At 39.5% G+C, this 19,999-nt stretch overlaps 1 protein-coding gene across 2 annotated transcripts in view; it reads right to left on the reverse strand.

The window, feature by feature from the left end:
• Positions 1 to 19,999, reverse strand: part of sltm (SAFB-like, transcription modulator) — a 72,470-nt gene that overhangs the window by 18,360 nt on the left and 34,111 nt on the right. For both annotated transcript variants that reach the window (XM_073032924.1, XM_073032923.1), the window contains exons 11-15: positions 12,705 to 12,820; positions 10,049 to 10,224; positions 9,747 to 9,841; positions 7,193 to 7,347; positions 2,955 to 3,135 (exon numbers count right to left, since the gene is read on the reverse strand). In XM_073032924.1, the coding sequence (XP_072889025.1) occupies positions 2,955 to 3,135; positions 7,193 to 7,347; positions 9,747 to 9,841; positions 10,049 to 10,224; positions 12,705 to 12,820 (723 nt within the window). The remainder of the gene's footprint in view (positions 1 to 2,954; positions 3,136 to 7,192; positions 7,348 to 9,746; positions 9,842 to 10,048; positions 10,225 to 12,704; positions 12,821 to 19,999) is intronic.

Consider the following 19,999-nt stretch of genomic DNA (forward strand, 5'->3'; position numbering starts at 1 on the left):
TTGATTTATGGGATAAGATAAATGTTGATGATGAGATAAAGAAATCTTTATTAGCAAAGAGACCTTTAATTCAAAATAAACTTATTCCTTTTACAATGGATAACCAACTTTTATACAATTTGTTTCAAAAAGGGATTAGATATATAGGAGATTGTTTTGAAGGAGGTATATTAATGTCATTTGATCAATCAAAGAATAAATACAAAATATCAAACAACACTCTTTTTTTTGTTATTTCCAATTAAGTGCTTATTTAAGAGATAAATTGGGTCAAACAATGTTATTGCCGAAACCTAATGAAATAGAAACTTTTAATTCAAAAAGGAAAAATTAAAAAAATTATTTCTTGTATGTATAGTTTGATTCAAAAACAGGCAAGGAATTCATAAGTCAAGACAAAAATGGGAAACTGATTTGAATATTAAAATTGAAGAAACAAGTTGGTCAAGACTATGTCTTGACATTATGACTAATACAACAAATGTTCGGTTAAGATTAGTGCAATATAATTTTTTTACATCAATTATATATTACACCACAAAAAAATAAATAAATTAAATCCAAATTTATCTGATCAATGTTTCCGATGTAATCAAGAAATTGGTACTTTTTTACACTCTACTTGGTCTTGTTTTAAAATTCAACCTTTTTGGACAAATTTAAGAATTTTATTGGAACACAACTTCCACATAATCCAACATTATTTTTACTAAGTGATATTGAAGGGATAAAACCAAAATCCAAGCTGAATAAATATCAGAAAAAATTCATAAAAATTGCATTGGCAGTAGCCAAAAAGGCTACTGCAGTTACTTGGAAATCAGATTCATACTTAAGTATAGATCGTTGGAAGAATGAAATTTTTATCTGCATTCCACTTGAAAAAATTACTTATAATTTAAGAGATAAATATGAAATATTTCTGAAAATTTGGCACCCTTATTTACAAAGATAGGATTAAATATATAGGTGCTCCGAAGATAAAATTATTGGTTATCTGGGGAAAGAAATAAATATATACACTAAAGCTATTATGAACTCCATGGAGCATGTGGGGATCTTCCGATATCCAGGCATTCATTCATTCTTTCTTTTTTCTTCTCTTTTTTTTCCTTTTTCTATAGGGATATGTTAGGGGGGAGTGGTTAAGGGGAGGGGGGAAGGGTTGACAATTTTTTTTAAGATAATTTTTTCCCCTTCTGTAACCTATTTGAAAATTCATTAATTTTTTTTTATTAAAAAAATGTTGTTGAAGCCCAATTTGGAGTACTGTGTGCAGTTCTGCTCACCCACCTGAGGAAAGACGTCAATAAGATTGACATGAATGCAAAGAAAATTTACAAGGATGTTGCCAGAACTTGCGGACCAGAGTTATAGGGAAAGACTAGAAATGTTAAGACTTTATTCTCTAGAGCGTAGAGAACTAGTGGAGATTTGATAAAGGTACACAAAGTTACGACGGATCCTAACAGGGTAAACACAAGCAGGCTTTTACCCACTGAGGTTGGGCGAGATTACGAGAGGTCACAGGTCAAGGGGAGCATGAGGGGGAATTTCTTTACTCAGAGGGTTGTGCAAGATCTGCCAACAGAAGTGGTGGATATGGGTTCAACTTTAACATTTAAGAGAAGTTTCGGTAGGCATATAGATAGGAGAGGTATAGGAGGCTATGGTCCAGATGCAGGCCGATGGAACTAGGTAGATTAATCATTTGGCATGGAATAAATAGGTCAAAGAACCTGTTTCTCTCCTGTAGCATTCTTTGTCAAATTTGTATTTCCTTGTCAGCTTCTCATCAAGAATAAAACATTGAAGAATTTTTCCCATGATTCCATGAACCTATCCAGCTAAAATGATTTTTGATAGCTTTTTCATCCATCTTGCAATGATCAGAGATTAGTTAAAATGCAAAAGCCCACATCTTGCTTCACACCCTTTCTACAATAAACTACCAAATCAAATACTGCTGTGCAGAACATGGATCAATACAGCTCTAGGACCCTCAATATCTGTGCTGATGATGATGTTAAATTAAATTAAACCCATCTGCTTGTAAACGTTCCATATTCCACCTTCCCCTACATGTTCATCTGTCTGTCTAAATGCAACTTAAATTTTGCTATCGTATCTGCTTCCACTACCTCTAGCAGGGTGTGGGTGCGTGTGGTTTCTTGTGATCCCTTCCCCCTCATACCTTCAACCTATGATCTCTAATACATGTCACATCGACCCTGGGAAAAAGATTCCGACTATACAACTAGCCGTGCCTCTCAATTTTATATACTTTCATCTGTTCACCCCTCAGTCTCTGACACTTCAGTGAATACAATCTAAATTTATCCATCCTGGAACACAAAGGATTATCGCTAACGTATTCCAATCCAAGTTAATCCTGATGAACTTCTGTACTTTCTCTACAACCTCCACATCATTCCAGTACATACAGCGACCAGAACACTACACAATACTTCAAATGCAGCCTAACCAGCGGTTAATGCATCAAAAAACATGGCTACCCAGCTAGCAGCCTAACCAGCGGTTAATGCATCAAAAAACATGGCTACCCAGCTAACAGCATCCTGTCTATGAAAGGAAACCTGCCATGCTTTTTTAACCACTCTTATCTGTGTTGCCACCTTCCACCACAGTTCACTGAAAGTGGCAACACAAGTGTGAGTTGTACCCCAAGAACCTTCTGCATATCAAAGCTTCTTAAGGGTCCTGACATTTAGTAATTAGATTTGACCTCCCAAATGGGAACAACTCACAATTGTCCAGATTAAACTCCATTAGCCATCTGTCTGCCCATATTCCAATATATCTCTATCCTGCCATAGCCTTTGACAATTTCCTTCCACAAGGCCATTTTTTTTTCTTGACTGCAAACTTACTGATCAGCCCATCCACATTGTTACGCAAATCATTTAAATATATCACCAGAAAACAATGTTCACCTGTTCTATACGTATGCGTTCTCGTTCCAGTCGTTCCCGTTCCATCCTTTCCCTTTCAAGCTTTTGTTTCTCAATTTCTAATCGTTCTCTTTCTCGCTGCAAACGATCACGTTCCTCACGTTCGCGAATCATCCGGATGCGTTCCCGCTCACGACGCTGTCTCTCGGCTATTTCACGGCGCCTTGTTAACAATAAGCACATACTTTACAAATGCAGAGTAGGCAGAAAAGATCACTTGTTCCAAGCAAGGCAGTCTACACGGTGTTCAAAAATAATTTAGACAGAATAAGTGGCTTGGTAATTATTAACTCGTGCAAATGAAAATTTAAAACTTGAGCTCTTTTGGAATCCAGACTAAAAGTCACTAAGTATTGCTCTTGTCCATGGCCTCCCGACTTGTATCCTGATATCTGATTATTATTTTGGATTTGTTGCTATGGTCCTGCATGGCCCTCTGCAACTTCTTTTAACACAAGATTTTGATGGAAAAATTGAAACAAGTTTGAAATTACGACAAATCTCATATAGCAGGCTGGTCCAGAAGGTTAAGACACATAGGATCCAAGGCAGACTTGCAGGCTTGGTGGTAGGGGTAGTGGAAGGTTGCTTTTCTGATTGGAAGTCTGGGACTAGTGATGCACCACAGGATCAGTGTGGGAACTCTTTTTGTTTGTGATCTTTGATAATCACTTGGACATGAAGGATGGAGGAATGATAAGTAAATTTTCAAATGACACAGTAACTGGTGTTATAGATAGCAAGGAAAATTTTCTAGAGATCAGGTGGAATAAGGTGTGAGATGATGCATTTTGGGACATTAAATAGGGGTAGGGCTTGTATAGTAAATAGTAGAGCCTTAAGGATTGCTGATGAACAGAAAGAACTTGGGGAATACCTCCCTCAAAGTGACAACACAAGTAAATATAGAGTGCTAAAGGCAGTAATGTGGCCTACCTGCTTTCATAAGAATAGACAAAAAAGTTAAGATGTTTTGTTGCAACTTTAAACATTGGTTAGAGAACTCTTAAGAATACTGTGTCCAACTGTTTGAATGCTGCTAAGAAGAGTGTAGAGAAAATTTATCATGAAGGATAGACGTTTAATATGAGGGAAGAGGTTTAAAGGGGGATTTGAGAATTAAGTTTTATTTTAAGAAACAGAAGGTTTCATTTGTGGAACTTTTACAGGCAGCGGTGAAATCAGATGCAATCATTAAGAGATGGCTAGAAAACTACTTGAATAAGCAAAGCAGTAGCATGGATATTGGGTGCAAGTTGAATAGGGAGTTAACATTGGCATGTGGCAAAGGTAATGTCGCAGTAGTTATGGGGGATTTCAACATGCAGGTGAACTGGGAGAATCAGGTTGGTGCTGGACCACAGGATAGGGAGTTTGTAGAGTGCCTATGGGATGCATTCTTGGAACAGCTTGTACGAGAGCCGACCAGGGACAAGACTATTCTGGATTTAGTGTTATGTAATGAACAGGATTTGATAAGCGATCTTGCAGTAAGGGAGCCATTAGGAGGTAGTGATCATAATATGATAAGTTTTTATCTGCAATTTGAGAAGGATAAGGGCAGCTCGGAGGTGTCAGTGTTGCAGTTGAACAGGGGAAACGATGGAGCCATGAGGGAGGAGCTGGCCAAAGTTGACTGGACGGATAGCCTAGCAGAAAAGACAGTGGAACAGCAATGGCAGGTATTCTTGGGAATAATGCACAAGGTGCAAAATCAGTTCATCCCCCAGAGAAGGAAGAATTCAAAGGGGGGAAAGGGGCCACAGTGGTTGACAAAGGAAGTCAGAGATTGTATAGCATTAAAAAAAAAGGAAGTATGACAGAGCTAAGGTGAGTGGGAGGACAGATGATTGGGAAGTTTTTAAGGAACAACAGAACTTAACTAAAAAGACAATACGGGGAGAAAAAAATGAGGTACGAACGCAAGCTAGCCAGGAATATAAAGGAAGATAGAAAAAGCTTTTTTAGGTATGTGAAGAGAAAGAAGATAGTTAAGAACAACGTTGGGCCCTTGAAGAATGAATTGGGTGAAATTGTTCTGGGAAACAGAGAAATGGCAGAAGAATTTAATGAGTACTTTAGATCTGTTTTCACTAAGGAAGACACAAGCAATCTCCCAGATGTATGGATGGGCCAAGGACATAGGGTAACAGAGGAAATGAAACAGATTGACATTACGAAGGAAACGGTGATGAGAAGACTGATGGGACTGAATGCTGACAAATCCCCAGGTCCAGATGGTCTGCATCCTAGGGTACTAAAGAAGGTGGCCCTGGAAATTGCAGATGCATTGGTAATCATTTTCCAATGTTCCTTAGATTCAGCATCAGTTCCTGAGGATTGGAGAATGGCTAATGTTATCCCACTTTTTAAGAAAGGAGGGAGGGAGAAAACAGAGAACTATCGACCTGTCAGCCTGACATCGGTGGTGGGGAAGATGCTAGAGTCCATTATTAAGGATGGAATAGTGGCATATCTAGATAGGAGTGATAGGATTGGGCCGAGCCAGCATGGATTTACCAAGGGTAAATCATGCTTGACTAATCTGTTGGAGTTTTTCGAGGATGTAACCAGGAAGTTAGACAAGGGAGATCCAGTGGATGTAGTGTACCTCGATTTTCAGAAGGCATTTGATAAGGTCCCACATAGGAGATTGGTGGGTAAAATCACAGCTCAGGGCATCGGGGGGAAGACATTGACATGGATAGCAAACTGGTTGGCAGATAGAAAGCAAAGGGTAGCGGTGAATGGGTGTTTCTCGAAATGGCAGGTGGTGACTAGTGGGGTGCCACAGGGCTTGGTACTGGGACCACAGCTGTTTACAATTTACGTCAACGATTTAGATGAAGGCATTGAAAATAACATCAGCAAATTTGCTGATGATACTAAGCTGGGTGGCAGTGTGACATGTGATGAGGATGTTTGGAGAATTCAGGGTGACTTGGATAGGCTGGGTGAGTGGGCAGATACCGTTTAATGTGAATAAGTGTGAGGTTATCCACTTTGGGAGTAAGAACAGGAAGGCAGATTATTATCTGAACGGTGTAGAGTTAGGTAAGGGAGAAATACAAAGAGATCTAGGAGTCCTTGTTCATCAGTCACTGAAGGTGAATGAGCAAGTGCAGCAGGCAGTGAAGAAGGCTAATGGAATGTTGGCCTTTATTACAAAGGGAATTGAGTACAAGAGCAAGGAAATCCTCTTGCATTTGTACAGAGCCCTGGTGAGACCACACCTGGAGTACTGTGTACAGTTTTGGTCTCCAGGGTTAAGGAAGGACATCGTGGCTGTAGAGGAAGTGCAGTGCAGATTCACGAGGTTAATTCCTGGGATGTCTGGACTGTCTTACGCAGAGACGTTAGAGAGACTGGGCTTGTACACGCTGGAATTAAGGAGATTGAGAGGGGATCTGATTGAAACATATAAGATTATTAAGGGATTGGACAAGATAGAGGCAGGAAATATGTTCCAGATGCTGGGACAGTCCAGTACCAGAGGGCATGGTTTGAGAATAAGGGGTAGGTCATTTAGGACAGAGTTAAGGAAAAACTTCTTCTCCCAGAGAGTTGTGGGGGTCTGGAATGCACTGCCTCGGAAGGTAGTGGAGGCCAATTCTCTGGATGTTTTCAAGGAGGAGCTAGATAGGTATCTTATGGATAGGGGAATCAAGGGATATGGGGACAAGGCAGGAACCGGGTATTGATAGTAGTATTGATAGCATTGATAGATCTCAAAATGGCGGTGCAAGCTCGAAGGGCTGAATGGTCTACTTCTGCACCTATTGTCTATATAGTATAAAGCTACAAGCTTATTGAGGACAAATGGGGTTAGTGTTGACAGGTAGAATGGTCAGTATGGACATGATGGGCTAAAGGGCTGTACAACTCTCACTCTAATAGTGTGATGAACTCAAGTTCAAATCCAACCAAGATTAAGGGGCATGAGAGTCAGTGTTTGGATGTCAGTATGAAAAATTGTATGATTTCAGAACATACAAAGCATTTTTTCAAGCAAATGAACATCCTGTCAAAATGCTGCTAATGTTATGCTTAAGTCTCGTATTTGGCCTTGGATTCTGATTGAGCTGAAGGAGTACAATCACAGAGTGATGTCTGATGCCACTAGAAATTAGCTGAATAAGTGTAATAAATACAAACAGTCCAAACATATTAAAGTTTTTGACATTAAAATTTCCTCTAATGAGTTGTAAACTTTCAAGTACCTTCTTAATTCTATTGCACGACGTATGCGCTCCAGTCGAATTAGACGCTCACGAATTTTTTGCTGTTTTATTTTCTCAAAAGGCAGAATATCCTTTCTCTCCTTAGCATCCGGTCTAGTTGGAAAACGTTTCTCTCTATTTCTAGAAGTCGATGTCTATAAAATTGGTAAAGATGACATATTTCTTAATCACCATACCTTCAAAACAATAATTTTCTTAATGTAGGCTCCTATGCCACTAGTAAATCCAGTCAATGTAGATAAATCCACTACTTTGGTATATTCTGCCAACGAAGCAGCATTAACATCAGTGAAGCAGACAGATGACACGAACAATCAAGGGTAGAACGGAAGTGTCTTTCAGCTCATTCAAATGTTGAATAATTCAGATGTTTCAAATACTGTTGTCAAGAACAATCTTGAAAGATCAATTCTTTACAGAAAATTCAGGAACTCCTTTTGAGGACATGCAAGACTTAGTATTATTTTATGTTTTCAGCTATCTTTTTTCACTCAGGTCTGTGGCTGGGAGTATATACAGATGAAAATCTTTTGAGGTTCTTCCAAGGACAAACAAAATGGATTTTAAAAAAATAAAAGCTTGTCCTTATCATTTCATTCCTGCTAAATAGCATTGAGGACTTTTGGAATTAACTGGCCTGAAACTTTCAGTTAATAGACGTCACAGGAAACAGCCTACAAACATCTCGCAGTTACTATAGCATGGGACTTTGTCATTTAATATCATCAAGCACACACTGAAGAGCTCCAATTGTAAGCTAAAAAGTAAACTATTGGTTTTCAGTTAGGTTAAACTGTAAAAGTTCAAAGTACATATATGTCACCATAAACAACAAGCTGCAAGTACAAAAATAATAATTTTTTAAAAAATCAATAAATTTTGAAAACATGTGATAAAGTCCTTGAAAGTGAGTCCACAGGTTGTGGAAATACTTCAATGATGAAGTGAAGCTGAATGAAGTTATTCCCTTCGATTCAAGGGCCTGATGTTGAGGGGTAATGACTGTTCCTGAAGCTGGTGGTGAGAGTCCTGAGGCCCTTACACTCTCTTCACGATGGCAACAGCAAGAAAAGAGCATGCCCTGGGTGGTGAGGGACCCTGATGATGGATGCTGTTTTTCTGCAACAGCGTTTCATGTAGATGTGTTCAATGGTGGGGAGGGCTTTACACATGATGGACTGGGCCACATACACTACATTTTGTAGGGTTTTCTGTTCAAGGGCATTGGTATTTCTATGCCAGGCTGTGATGCAGCCAGTCAATATATTCTTCACTACACATCTATAGAAGTTCGCCAAAGTTTTGAATGCAGAATCTCTACAAACTCCTAAGGAATAAGAGGCTCTACTGTGATTTCTTCATAATTGCACTTAAGCGCTGGAACCAGGACAGGTCTTCCAAAATAACAGTACTTAGGAATTTAAAGTTGCTAACCCTCTTCAACTCTGATCCTCCGATGAGGACTGGCTCATAGACATCTGGATTTTCCCAAGGTCTATAATCAGCTCCTTGGTCTTGCTGACTTGAGTAAAAAGCTGTTGTTATGACAACATTCAGCTAGATTTTTAATCTCCATTTTATATGCTGATTCATCACCTTTGATTCAGCCTATGACGGTGTCATCAACAAACTTTAATGTGGTATTGGTGCTGTGCTGAAGGAGATTGTTGGAATCCAACCTGACTGGGGCCTGCAAGTGATGAAATCCAAGATCCAACTACACAAGAAGGTATTGAGGCCCAGGTCTTGAAGCGTATTGATTAGTTTTGAGGGGATGCTGGTATTGAATGCTGAGCGGTAGTTGATAAAGAGCATCCTGATGTATGCATCTTTGCCATCCAGATGTTCTGGAGCATACAGAATGTTGCCGATGATCACTGGTGCCATCTTGTCATTGTAGAGCACTAGGTAAAAATTTCAATATGCCTCTGTTCTTCGTCTGATGTTTAAAAATACTGACCATAATATCCTAAATTTCATTACCACAGCAAATTGAAATAACTGTATGTGGATTGTAAGTTACTTTTCATAGAACTAGAAAACCAACAAGCAGAATTATACCATTAAAATTCCTCTACACCTCACAAAAAAATTAACATATGTAGGGTATTTTGGAGTAAGGATAGGTTGTAAATAATTTGTTAATTTGCTGATTTCTAGAAATCCCCACTGAAAAACAGAAGATCTGTGGAGAAGCAGGGAACCAATGTCAGCACCCACTGAATTTACATATTAACTATCTTTAGGCATTCCACAAAAGTCACTGTCCGTTATAATGGCACCAAACATGAGGTTTAAGCATCATAGAACAGTAAATTCCTATCTAATAATTTGAGAATTGTAAGTTTAAAGTTGCCTTTCATAATTGGTTTTGAAAATATATCCCATAAAAAGATATGGAAAGTGACTAGCCAAACATTTGAAAAAAAAAAATATATATATATATATATATATATATAAATAAAATTGTTAACAATGTATTACGGATAAACTAATAGATTCATTGTTTCCCCCTCTCCCCATAGATCGTTACCTGGTCACTCTTGACTTTCTTTGCAGTTTTCACACTAACAACTGGTTCACCTTTAGCCATGTCTATAACCACCATCCGATGAGGACTTTTCACATCTAAAAAGATATTTTGAATATTGATAGAAAAAAATTATGAAATATGACAACTATCAATTATCCAGCAAACTTAAAACTATTAATTCTTTCTGAAATTCAAGGCAAATAACCAGGCAACAAAAAAAAAAGTTTCAACTCTGGACATAATCTTTAGTCACAAAAATGATAGTATTCAAATTATTTCACATTATACACCCAGATACATACTCTTTCGCCTTTTCTCTTCCATTTTTTTGGAATGGCCATGGTTAATATTCATTGTGCTTTCCTTCTCATCCTTTTTATTTTCTGGCTTCTTTGTGGAACTTGATCCGTCCTTGCTTTCTTTTCTTTCCCCAGGTTTGTCAGTTTTCTTATCCTCTTTTTTGGAAGAAACTTGAGTCCTTTATAGTTAAGAGTTAAGACAAGTTAAATACTTAATATTAAAAGGCTCAATCACATTACAGAATCTTCTAAAATCAGACTGAATGTTAATCTGAAGTTACAAGATTCAAATTTATTTATCACGTGTACATTGAAACATACAGCGAAATGCACTGTTTGCGGTTTGATGTTGTTCAGTCATTTAGTCGAGTCCGACTCGTCATGACCTCATGGATCATAGGGCCCATAGGGTTTTCATGGTGAGATACTGAAGTAGATTGCCAGTACTTTTTTCCAGGCAGATACTGCTGCTGCCCAGGTTGGGTTTGAACTCAGGACCATTGCTGATGCCACTACACCACCAGCCAGCCCACCAATATACTGGAGGGTGTGCTAGCACAGCCTGCAAGTGTCACCACGCAGCCCAGCACCAACAATAAAACTGTTCACTATCAAGTACATAATGTAGAAATAACCTGATTAGTTCTTACACTCAAAAATTCCCCAAGGTATTGCTTGTGGTCTGTGGCAGTGAAATTGAAAGACACTGCAGAGTCATTGCCCATGATCTTGAAACAAATCTAAAACCTGACAGCTGACATAACCAAATTAATTGCAATACCCAGTGGGTATTGTTGACTTAAAGCTCTTACATTATGGTTGTAAGACGGTATTAGACCATTCAGCCCTACTCAGAGAGTAGTGTATCTCTTTTTCCTTACCTCTGTTCTAAAAGGTCGCCCCTCAATTTTGAGGCTGCACCTACTAGTTCTGGATATTTCCACTATTATCCTTGTGAACCTCCCCTAGACTCTCTCCAATGATAACACATCCTTGCTGAGATATGGGGCCCAAAACTGTTGATAATACTCCAAGTGCACCCTGACTAGTGTCTTATAAAGGCTCAGCATTATCTCCTTGCTTTTATATTCTATTCCACTTGAAATAAATACTAACATTGCAATTGCCTCCTTTACCACAGACTCAACCTGTAAATTAACCTTCTGGGAGTCCTGCACGAGGACTCTGAGTTCGAACCTTCTCCCCATTAAGATAATAGTCCTCACTATTGTTCCTTTAAGCAAAATGCATTATCATACATTTCCCAAAGTGTATTCAATCTGCCACTTTTTTGCCCATTCTTCCAATTTGTCTAAGTCCTGCTGCAATTGTATTGTTTCCTCGGCACTACCTACCCCTCCACCCATCTTCATATCATCTGCAAACTTTCCCACAAAGCCATCAATTCCATTATCCAAATCACTGACAATGTGAAAAATAGAAGTTTCAATACTGACCCCTGATGAACACCACTAGTCACTGGCAGCCAACCAAAAAAGGCCCCCCTTTATTCCAGCTTGCTACCTTCTGCCTGTTAGCCATTCCTCTATCTATGCCAGTATCTTTCCTGTAACAGCATAGGATTTTATCTTGTTAAGCAGACTAATGTGTGACACCTTATCAAACACCTTCTGAAAATCCAAGTAAATAACATCCACTGCCTCTCCTTTGTCCACCCTGTTTGTTACCTCCTTAAAGAACTTCCAGAAACCATTCTGACAGACTTATTTTATCATTGATCCCCAAGTACACCAAAACCTCATCCTTTAAAATAATAGACTCCAACACTTTCCCAATCATTGAAGTTAGGCTAACGGACCTATAATTTCCTTTCTATTGCCTTCCTCCCTTTAAGAGTAAAGTTTGTAATCTTCCAGTCCTCTAGGACCATGCTAGAATCAAGTGATGCATCTGTTATCTCTTCAACAAAATTTCACTTTGTTCCAAAAAACAAACTCTACCACAGACATTTAAATCTGTCCAGTATACTTTGGTACAAAAGAAATAGGAAAGCCATCTTAATCTGTAAATTTAAAATGCCACCAGGTTCCTTCAATTGAATGCCAAACAAATCATGCAATCTACAAAACTGCACTGCCCTCACCAAATCAACTTTCAGCAGATGTCGATGACTCCTCTTACAAACCATACAAAATTGCCCATGGCCAATTATTGGGTTCTTTTGATCCTGTTCAAGTTTAAAAGCAATGAAGCTGCATTACTTGCAAATGTTGTGCAGATAACATTTTTTATTGCTTAAGTATTAGACTAATTGATCTCAGCTGGCATATATCATTGCATAATTGGCCACTGAGGACTAGAGTTGAAAAGGAAGAAAGCAGTCAGGGTTATTTTTCAGATTGCTGACCAGAAATTCCAATTTAAGTGTTTATGTTTTGGGAGAGTCAGGCTTGACTTTGATATTTCAGTGTTTGATAAACAGGCATGTTTGCTAATCAGGTTCAGGTATGAAAAATAACACCTGAGAATCAGGAAGTCAATAAGTACTACTCAAAGGTGACAACCCTTTCAAGCCTGGTGAACGTTTTCAGAAAATGTAAATTGGTTCAGTGAAGAAGAAAGTTGATAGGAACAATAGATAAACATTGAGAGGAGCCTTCTTCTCACAAATCTAAACCATTAGTCACCATAGACTTACTTGCTACTGGCCTTTCCACTAGTTGAACTCTTTTTATCACTACTGCTTCTGCTTGAACTCATCTTCCCAAACCCATCTTTTGTTGTAGATTCTTTTTTAAATGGATCATTTTTAACCTACATGGACAAATGAAAAATGAAATTATTTTGGTAAAGATTAAAATCCTCAGTTCCGGAACTGCTTTCCAAGAAAAATTAAAATTACGTAAGTGAACTAACAAGCAGATTCCAGGGTGAGCACATGTATTTTAATTATTTTGAACATTAACAATTGTTATCTGGAGAGCTAACGCCCTCCTTAAGATCCAACATCCCAACCATTATCTATTCCACAGTGAAGGATCTGAGACTGCATGCAATTCTTAAAATTATTTTCTATTTTAAGTCCTTATATTCACATATATAATAATGGAAGCTTGCCACAGCAGGAAAGCTCTCAACATAGTTGAGGGATTGGACCAATAACATCATATAGCAGTGTATGGTGCTCAATCTGAAAACTATGTTGTCCAGAAGTTTCTTTGGGGGTCAAGAACGCTGTGCAAATCTTAGGGTCAAAGCCATTTTATTAGCTGTTTAAAATATAGGTCAAGTAGTGTCAGCTTGAAACAGCAAGCAACACAAAGAAAAAGCAGACAAGAAAGGCAAGAATCAAATGACTGGGAACCCATGTTTTCCCTTTGTAGTGCAAACTAGTTAAAGAAGGGAGCCTTCTCTGATAAGAATAGTCTGTGAACACCCAGGATTGTATTTATGCTGCCATACCATTTCAGGCTTACAAAGAAATTTAAAAATCTACTAAAAATTACAAACAGGTGATTATACAAACATATAAGCAAACTCAAGATGATAAACTATAGGAAATTTCAATTTAAACATTAATCCGAAATTTCCCCCTCAGATTCCAAAATCAACAGCGTGAACCATTACATCTGAAAATTCAGAGGTAGAAAAATCTGCAAAACAGCATGGATTATAAGACTTAATCAACTGTTATAAAAATGTAGACTTACACAGCTATGTCATAACCAGCTGGATTGTCCTTACGAATATGGAAAGTCCGAACAGCTCAATAGATGATGGCCCTTATACAATGAAGATGTAACTGGAACGAAACGAGCTTCCAGTAGAAGTGATAGAGGCAGGTTCGGTATTGTCATTTAAAGTAAAATTGGATAGGTATATGGACAGGAAAGGAATGGAGGGTTATGGGCCGAGTGCGGGCCAGTGGGACTAGGTGAGAGTAAGCGTTCGGCACGGACTAGAAGGGCCGAGATGGCCTGTTTCCATGCTGTAATTGTTATATATATGGTTATATATAAACTACAATAAGACAAATCAGACTGAACACTGAGTAACCCCAGCTCCCTAGGGCTCATCTATCTAGTCAAAGAAATCCCATCCATAGGATTGATGAATCTTGGCTGCTTTTTTAAACAAATGATCAGCTTCCAGACTCATCAGGTATGTAGGTACAACAGTCTTTGTCTATAACTGTGCACGTTCCCACACCACCCTCCCTTTAATGGCTAAAAATAAACTAATGCCATACAATTTTAAAGAACCATCTTACACATATCAACTATTTTTGCTTTTTCTAGAGAAGAAGCAATGTCAGTAATAATACAGATCTTACAACACTGCACGTTAAGAATAAGATTGCTGCAAAACAACTTTGTTCTCTGTTGTCCCATTTAGTAAAGTTTGCATGTTTCTCATAGGAAGGAAAAAAATTACCAATTACGTAGAAGGGAGATACAAGCTCCATTTACACATATTTTATATGTGCTGTTCCATGAATTCAAGGAGTTTCTTATTGAACGACAGGGATCTTGCTGGACTGTGACCATTCTTGCACTGGACATGGTCAATAAAAATTCTCAAATCATTATTCCATTTAGCATTATGTATATGCACTAAATCCACAAAGGACAGCTACTTCCCCAAGCCATCAGGCTGACCTCCTCCCATTCACCTACCCGTCACTGCTACATACACATCTGTCGCACCTCTCCACAGCCACTCAGCACCCTTCATCTCTCCATGTACTACCACTTTACACTTACACTCCGCACCTCATACCTACACTGAGGGGCTCTGCCCTACAGTCTTTTCACAAGGCCTGCTGCTACCTATAAAAGTTCCTCTTGCCAACTGTCATTTTGTCACTTTGTAATTTTCTGTCAGTCACCTTTGGTATAGTTATTTCTGCACCTAGAGTCACTTTATGTACATACAATCAGTCTACGTACAGTTGCAAGAAACAGACTTAAATTAAGAGTAATTGTAATACAGGAAACCTGGTAATTGCAAAGGGTTTGCAAACTTTTTCTTGCAACTGTATATACCGTGTATGAGTATTGGGGTTTCCTAGGTAAAAACATGAGTAGGACTGGACCTGACACAAATTGATAGTTTGATGGCACAGATCATCTAGACACAGAGTTCCCAACCTGGCTTCAACAGGCCCCTTGGTTAATGTTAGGGGTCCATGCATGAAAACCGTTGGGAACCCTTGATCTGGACAAAGATGTTGTGCTGTGATCATAATCATTGTATATCCATGTTTTCTTTGAACCAAGGAAGTCATCATTGGATCGTAATGTTAAACTTTGTTTGATGAAAAGAGAACATGTTTGTGCAGAGTCTACAGGAATGCCCAACATTGCTGAGCACTGAGATGTGTGGTACATAATGGCATACCCAACAGCCAGAGGCATTAACAGCATCTGCAAATTCATGCGATACTTGTAAAAGCAAATTATGGGTCATTTCAATTGGCACATGGAGTGTGCATGAGAGAAAAAAAAAAGCAAGAACAATCCAAGAACAGCCAGCATCAGAATGTGTTTCTTCATGCCCAGTACTTAATGCCTTCATTTGATATCCCCTGCGTGCTTAGTAATTTAATCACTGTAGCCTAGTGACATACAAACTGAATCAGAGGTTAGTAGCAAATTAACCTCAGAGCTTGTGGTCTCCTCCTTCACCTCCTGGTGCTACTTTAGCTCAAATGCAGTAGCCAGCGTGTATCACTAACTTTTCCCTTCAACTTTTACTGATGAACAGCACCTAATAGTGTTCTTCCCACCAAGCGTACAATGGCTTCTTGATTAGAACCCACTCATCAGAAATCAAGGAGTGTCTTCCTTCTTTCTGCTGGATTGCTCTAGACAGCAGAAACCTGTTGAGAAGCACACTGAACAAGCTGAGTAAGTTTCACACAAGTCAACTATTCTGTATGTCATAATGTGTTGAATTGGCCTCTCCAGATAGTGCCATGGGTTGTCCTGTCATCACCTTAATTGGGCTTAATCTTGTCTTTTTGTCTGCGGTTGCTGTGATACTGTATAAGACCACAGGAATGGCTGGAGGTCATGATAACCCTCTATGTGAAACTTAATCTTTGTTTGGTAGTCCCATTCAATGTTCAGTCAGCGTTTTTCCTGACATACACTTTTAGTGAAGTGTGTCCAGGGTTAATTTAACAATCCTCATCTTGGGATGTGGTTGTGCGCGTGTGTGTGCATATCTCTCTCTCTATGGCTTTCTTTGCTGGAGCAGCCTCCACTCATCCTGAGATGGAGATTGTCTTAGTGTTCTTGGCATTTTGGTAATATAATCCACTTGTAGGTGCAAAACTGATTTAGGGAGGGCCAGACCACCAAACTGAGAAAACTTGTCTGTTGCTTCAGAGTTCATTTCCTTGTAGAACTTGTGATCTAAAGTTTAAATTCCACCGCACTGAGAATCTGCTGATCATCTTTACCACTCCAGTACTGTATGTCCTAGGGAGTCTATCTGTTGTGCCAAATAAGGAAACAACATGGTTGGGGCTACCTGTGATCAATGCCATTACCTCCATGATTCATTGTGGTCTCGTTTCCCACCATTCTTCATCCAGGACAACTGCATTAAAGCATTGAGCTTGCATTTCTTGATAATCCTCCATGTTTGGGTGTGATAGAATGTTCCTTTGTTCTCACAACTTATGTTGTCGAATTCACTTTATTTATTCCTTTTATCACTTCCCATGCTGCCTCATCTGCTACTACATTTTTGAGGTTTTTGACTCTGTTCATTTTGTCGTGGCTTTTACATTCCAGTACAGCCATTACTGATGGCAACTGTATAACATCCATTAATTCTTGTACTAACTGGCCATCCTTGATTGTGGTTCCTGAGTTTTTAAGAAATCCCCTTTGCCTTAATAACTTTCCAAAATCATAAACAGTAAAAGCATATTGGAGTCTGCGTCAATGTCAGCTGATTTTTCTTCTGCTGTTGTAACAGTCCCCAATCAGGGCATTCAGTTCCACCAGTTCCACAGAGATACCAAGAGTCATACTTCCTGATGCTAACACTTCTGTTTCAGAGACAAAAACCAGCAATTCTAACTCCTTTCAACTGCTGAGCAGCATCTGTGAACAGAATCAGATCTGGGTTTGGTAGGGGCATTTACTTGTGGTGGCTTGCATCTGCTTGGCACGTTATTAACTTTGCAGTGTCACGGTTATCATAATCTTCTGTGTCCAATGGCAACAGTGTAGCTGGATTCATTGGACCTCTTTGCTGGATGACAATGTTGGCTGCAACAGCAGGAACAGCAGATCATTTAGACCACATGGTAGCTACTACTTAAGAAGCCCTGTTGTCAGTGAGATATGTGGGGAGCAAGGACATCAGATATTCAAGACTTGATCAAGCAAAACACTAGATACAGTTTTGACTGCCAGATGTTGTATCACTTTATGGTACAAAAACTGCACAGCAGTGGGCAAGATAGCTCTTCAATGGTTAGTTAAAACTGCCTGACAAATCACCACACCAACCCACCTGCAATCAAAACACATATACAGAAAGGGGCTGGAAAAAGGCCAGCAATATCATGAAGGATCCCACCCACCCTGCTTAGGTACTGTTTGCCCTACTCTTATCGAGGAAGAGGTGGCACAGCATCAGCATCCATGGCAGGACAACCAGACTAAAGATGAGCCATCAGGTTGATCAACACACCTCCAACCATTAACCCTCCCCACACCACTATTTTATCATTTCCTGCCAGAGTCACCATAGTATAGATACTCCTGCACCTAGCATCGCTTTACGTACATACAGTTAAAGCTAATCTTATGTATTTATACTTAGTGTTTTTTACGGTTATTACTTCCATAGAACATTACAGCACAGTACAGACCCTTCAGCCCTCCATGTTGTGCCAACCCATATAATCCTTAAAAAAAGTACTAAACCCACACTACCCCGTAACCCTCCATTTTTCTTTCATCCATGTGCCTGTCCAGGAGGTTCTTAAATACCCCTAATGTTTTAGCCTCCACCACCAGCCCTGGCAAGTCATTCCAGGCACTCACAACCCTCTGAGTAAAAAAAACTTACCCCTGATGTATCCCCTAAACTTCACTCCCTTAATATTCTCTCCCTACATATGCCCTCTGGTGTTTGCAATTGGTGCCCTGGGAAACAGGTACTGACTATCCACCCTATCTATGCCTCTCATAATCTTGTAGACCTTTATCAAGTCCCCTCTCATTCTTCTACGCTCCAAAGAGAAAAGTCCCAGCTCTGCTAACCTTGCTTCATATGACTTGTTCTCTAAACCAGGCAACATCCTGGTAAATCTCCTCTGCACCTTCTCCATAGCTTCCACATCCTTCCTATAGAGGTGACCAGAATTGAACACAATACTTTAAGTGTGATCTCACCAGAGATTTGTAGAGTTGCAACATGACCTCTCTACTCTTGAACTCAATCCCCCTGTTAATGAAGCCTAGCATCCCATAGGCCTTCTTAACTACACTATCAACCTGCACAGCAACCCTGAGGGATGTATGGATTTGAACCCCAAGGTCCCTTTGTTCATCCACACTCTTAAGTAACTGACCATTAATCCTGTATTCAGTCTTCTGGTTTGTCCTTCCAAAATGCATCACCTCACACTTGTCCGGATTGAACTCCATCTGCCATTTTTCTGCCCAAGTCTGCAACCTGTCTCTATCCTCTTGTATCCTTCGACAACCTACAGCTCCATCCACAACCCCACCAATCTTCGTGTCATCCGCAAACTTACTCACCCATTCTTCCGCCTCTACATCCAGGTCATTTATAAAAATCACAAATAGCAGGTGTCCCAGGACAGATCCCTGCGGCACTCCACTAGTCACCGACCTCCAGGCAGAATACTTTCCTTCCACAACTACCCTCTGCTTTCTTCCTTTAAGCCTATTTTTTATCCAAACAGCCAAGGTTCCACTTATCCCATGCCTCATGACTTTCTGGATGAGTCTCTCATGAGAGACACCTTGTCAAATGCCTTGCTGAAGTCCATGTAGACCACATCCAGTGCCCTACCCTCATTTACTAATTTCTTTTGTTACTTCTTCAAAAAACTCAATCAGGCTTGTGAGGCACAATCTTCTCTTCACAAATCCAAGCTGACTATCCATGAGTAGACTGTACTTCTCCAAATGTTCGTAGATCCTATCCTTAAGAATCCTTTCCAGTAGTTTGCAGACCACTGATGTAAGACTCACCGGTCTATAGTTCCAGGTTTCTCCCTATTACCTTTTTTAAACAAGGAAACTACATTTGCCATTCTCCAGTCCTCTGGCACTTCCCCTGTAGCCAAAGAGGATTCAAAGATCATAGCTAATGCTCCAGCGATTTCTTCTCTCAATTCCCACAACAACCTGGGGTGTATCATATCCAGCCCTGGGGATTTATCAATCTTGATGTTTTTAAAGAAGATCCAGCACTTCTTCTTCCGTAAACTCCACATTGTCCAGCAGAGGCCTGCTCTATTTCGACTTCACCCTGATCAAGATCCTTTTCACTTGTGAATACTGAAGCAAAGTATTCATTTAGGACCTCCCCAATCTCCTCCGCCTCCAGGCACATGTTGCCCTCTTTATCTTCATGTTCAATCAGTTCACCAGTTAGTTGCAGATTTATAGGAGAGTGGCAAAGAAAAAACCACTGTTGGAAAACAACTCACATGAAATCTTGGCTGGAGTTTGCCAGAAGGCATGTGGAAGACTCCGATGTCAGCTGAAAGAAGGTTCTATGGTCTGATGACACTAAAATTGAGTTTTTTGGCCATTAGACTAAATGCTATGTTTGGTGTAAACCAAACACCATACATCATCAAAAACATACCATACCTACCATGAAGATTGGTGGTGGTTGCATCATGCTGTGGAGATGCTTCACAGCAGCAGGCCCTGGAAGGCTTGAGAAGGTAGAGGGTAAAATGAATGCAGCAAAATACAGGGAAATCCT

Source organism: Hemitrygon akajei, chromosome 30, assembly GCF_048418815.1.
Source record: "Hemitrygon akajei chromosome 30, sHemAka1.3, whole genome shotgun sequence".
Taxonomy (NCBI): Eukaryota; Metazoa; Chordata; class Chondrichthyes; order Myliobatiformes; family Dasyatidae; genus Hemitrygon; species Hemitrygon akajei.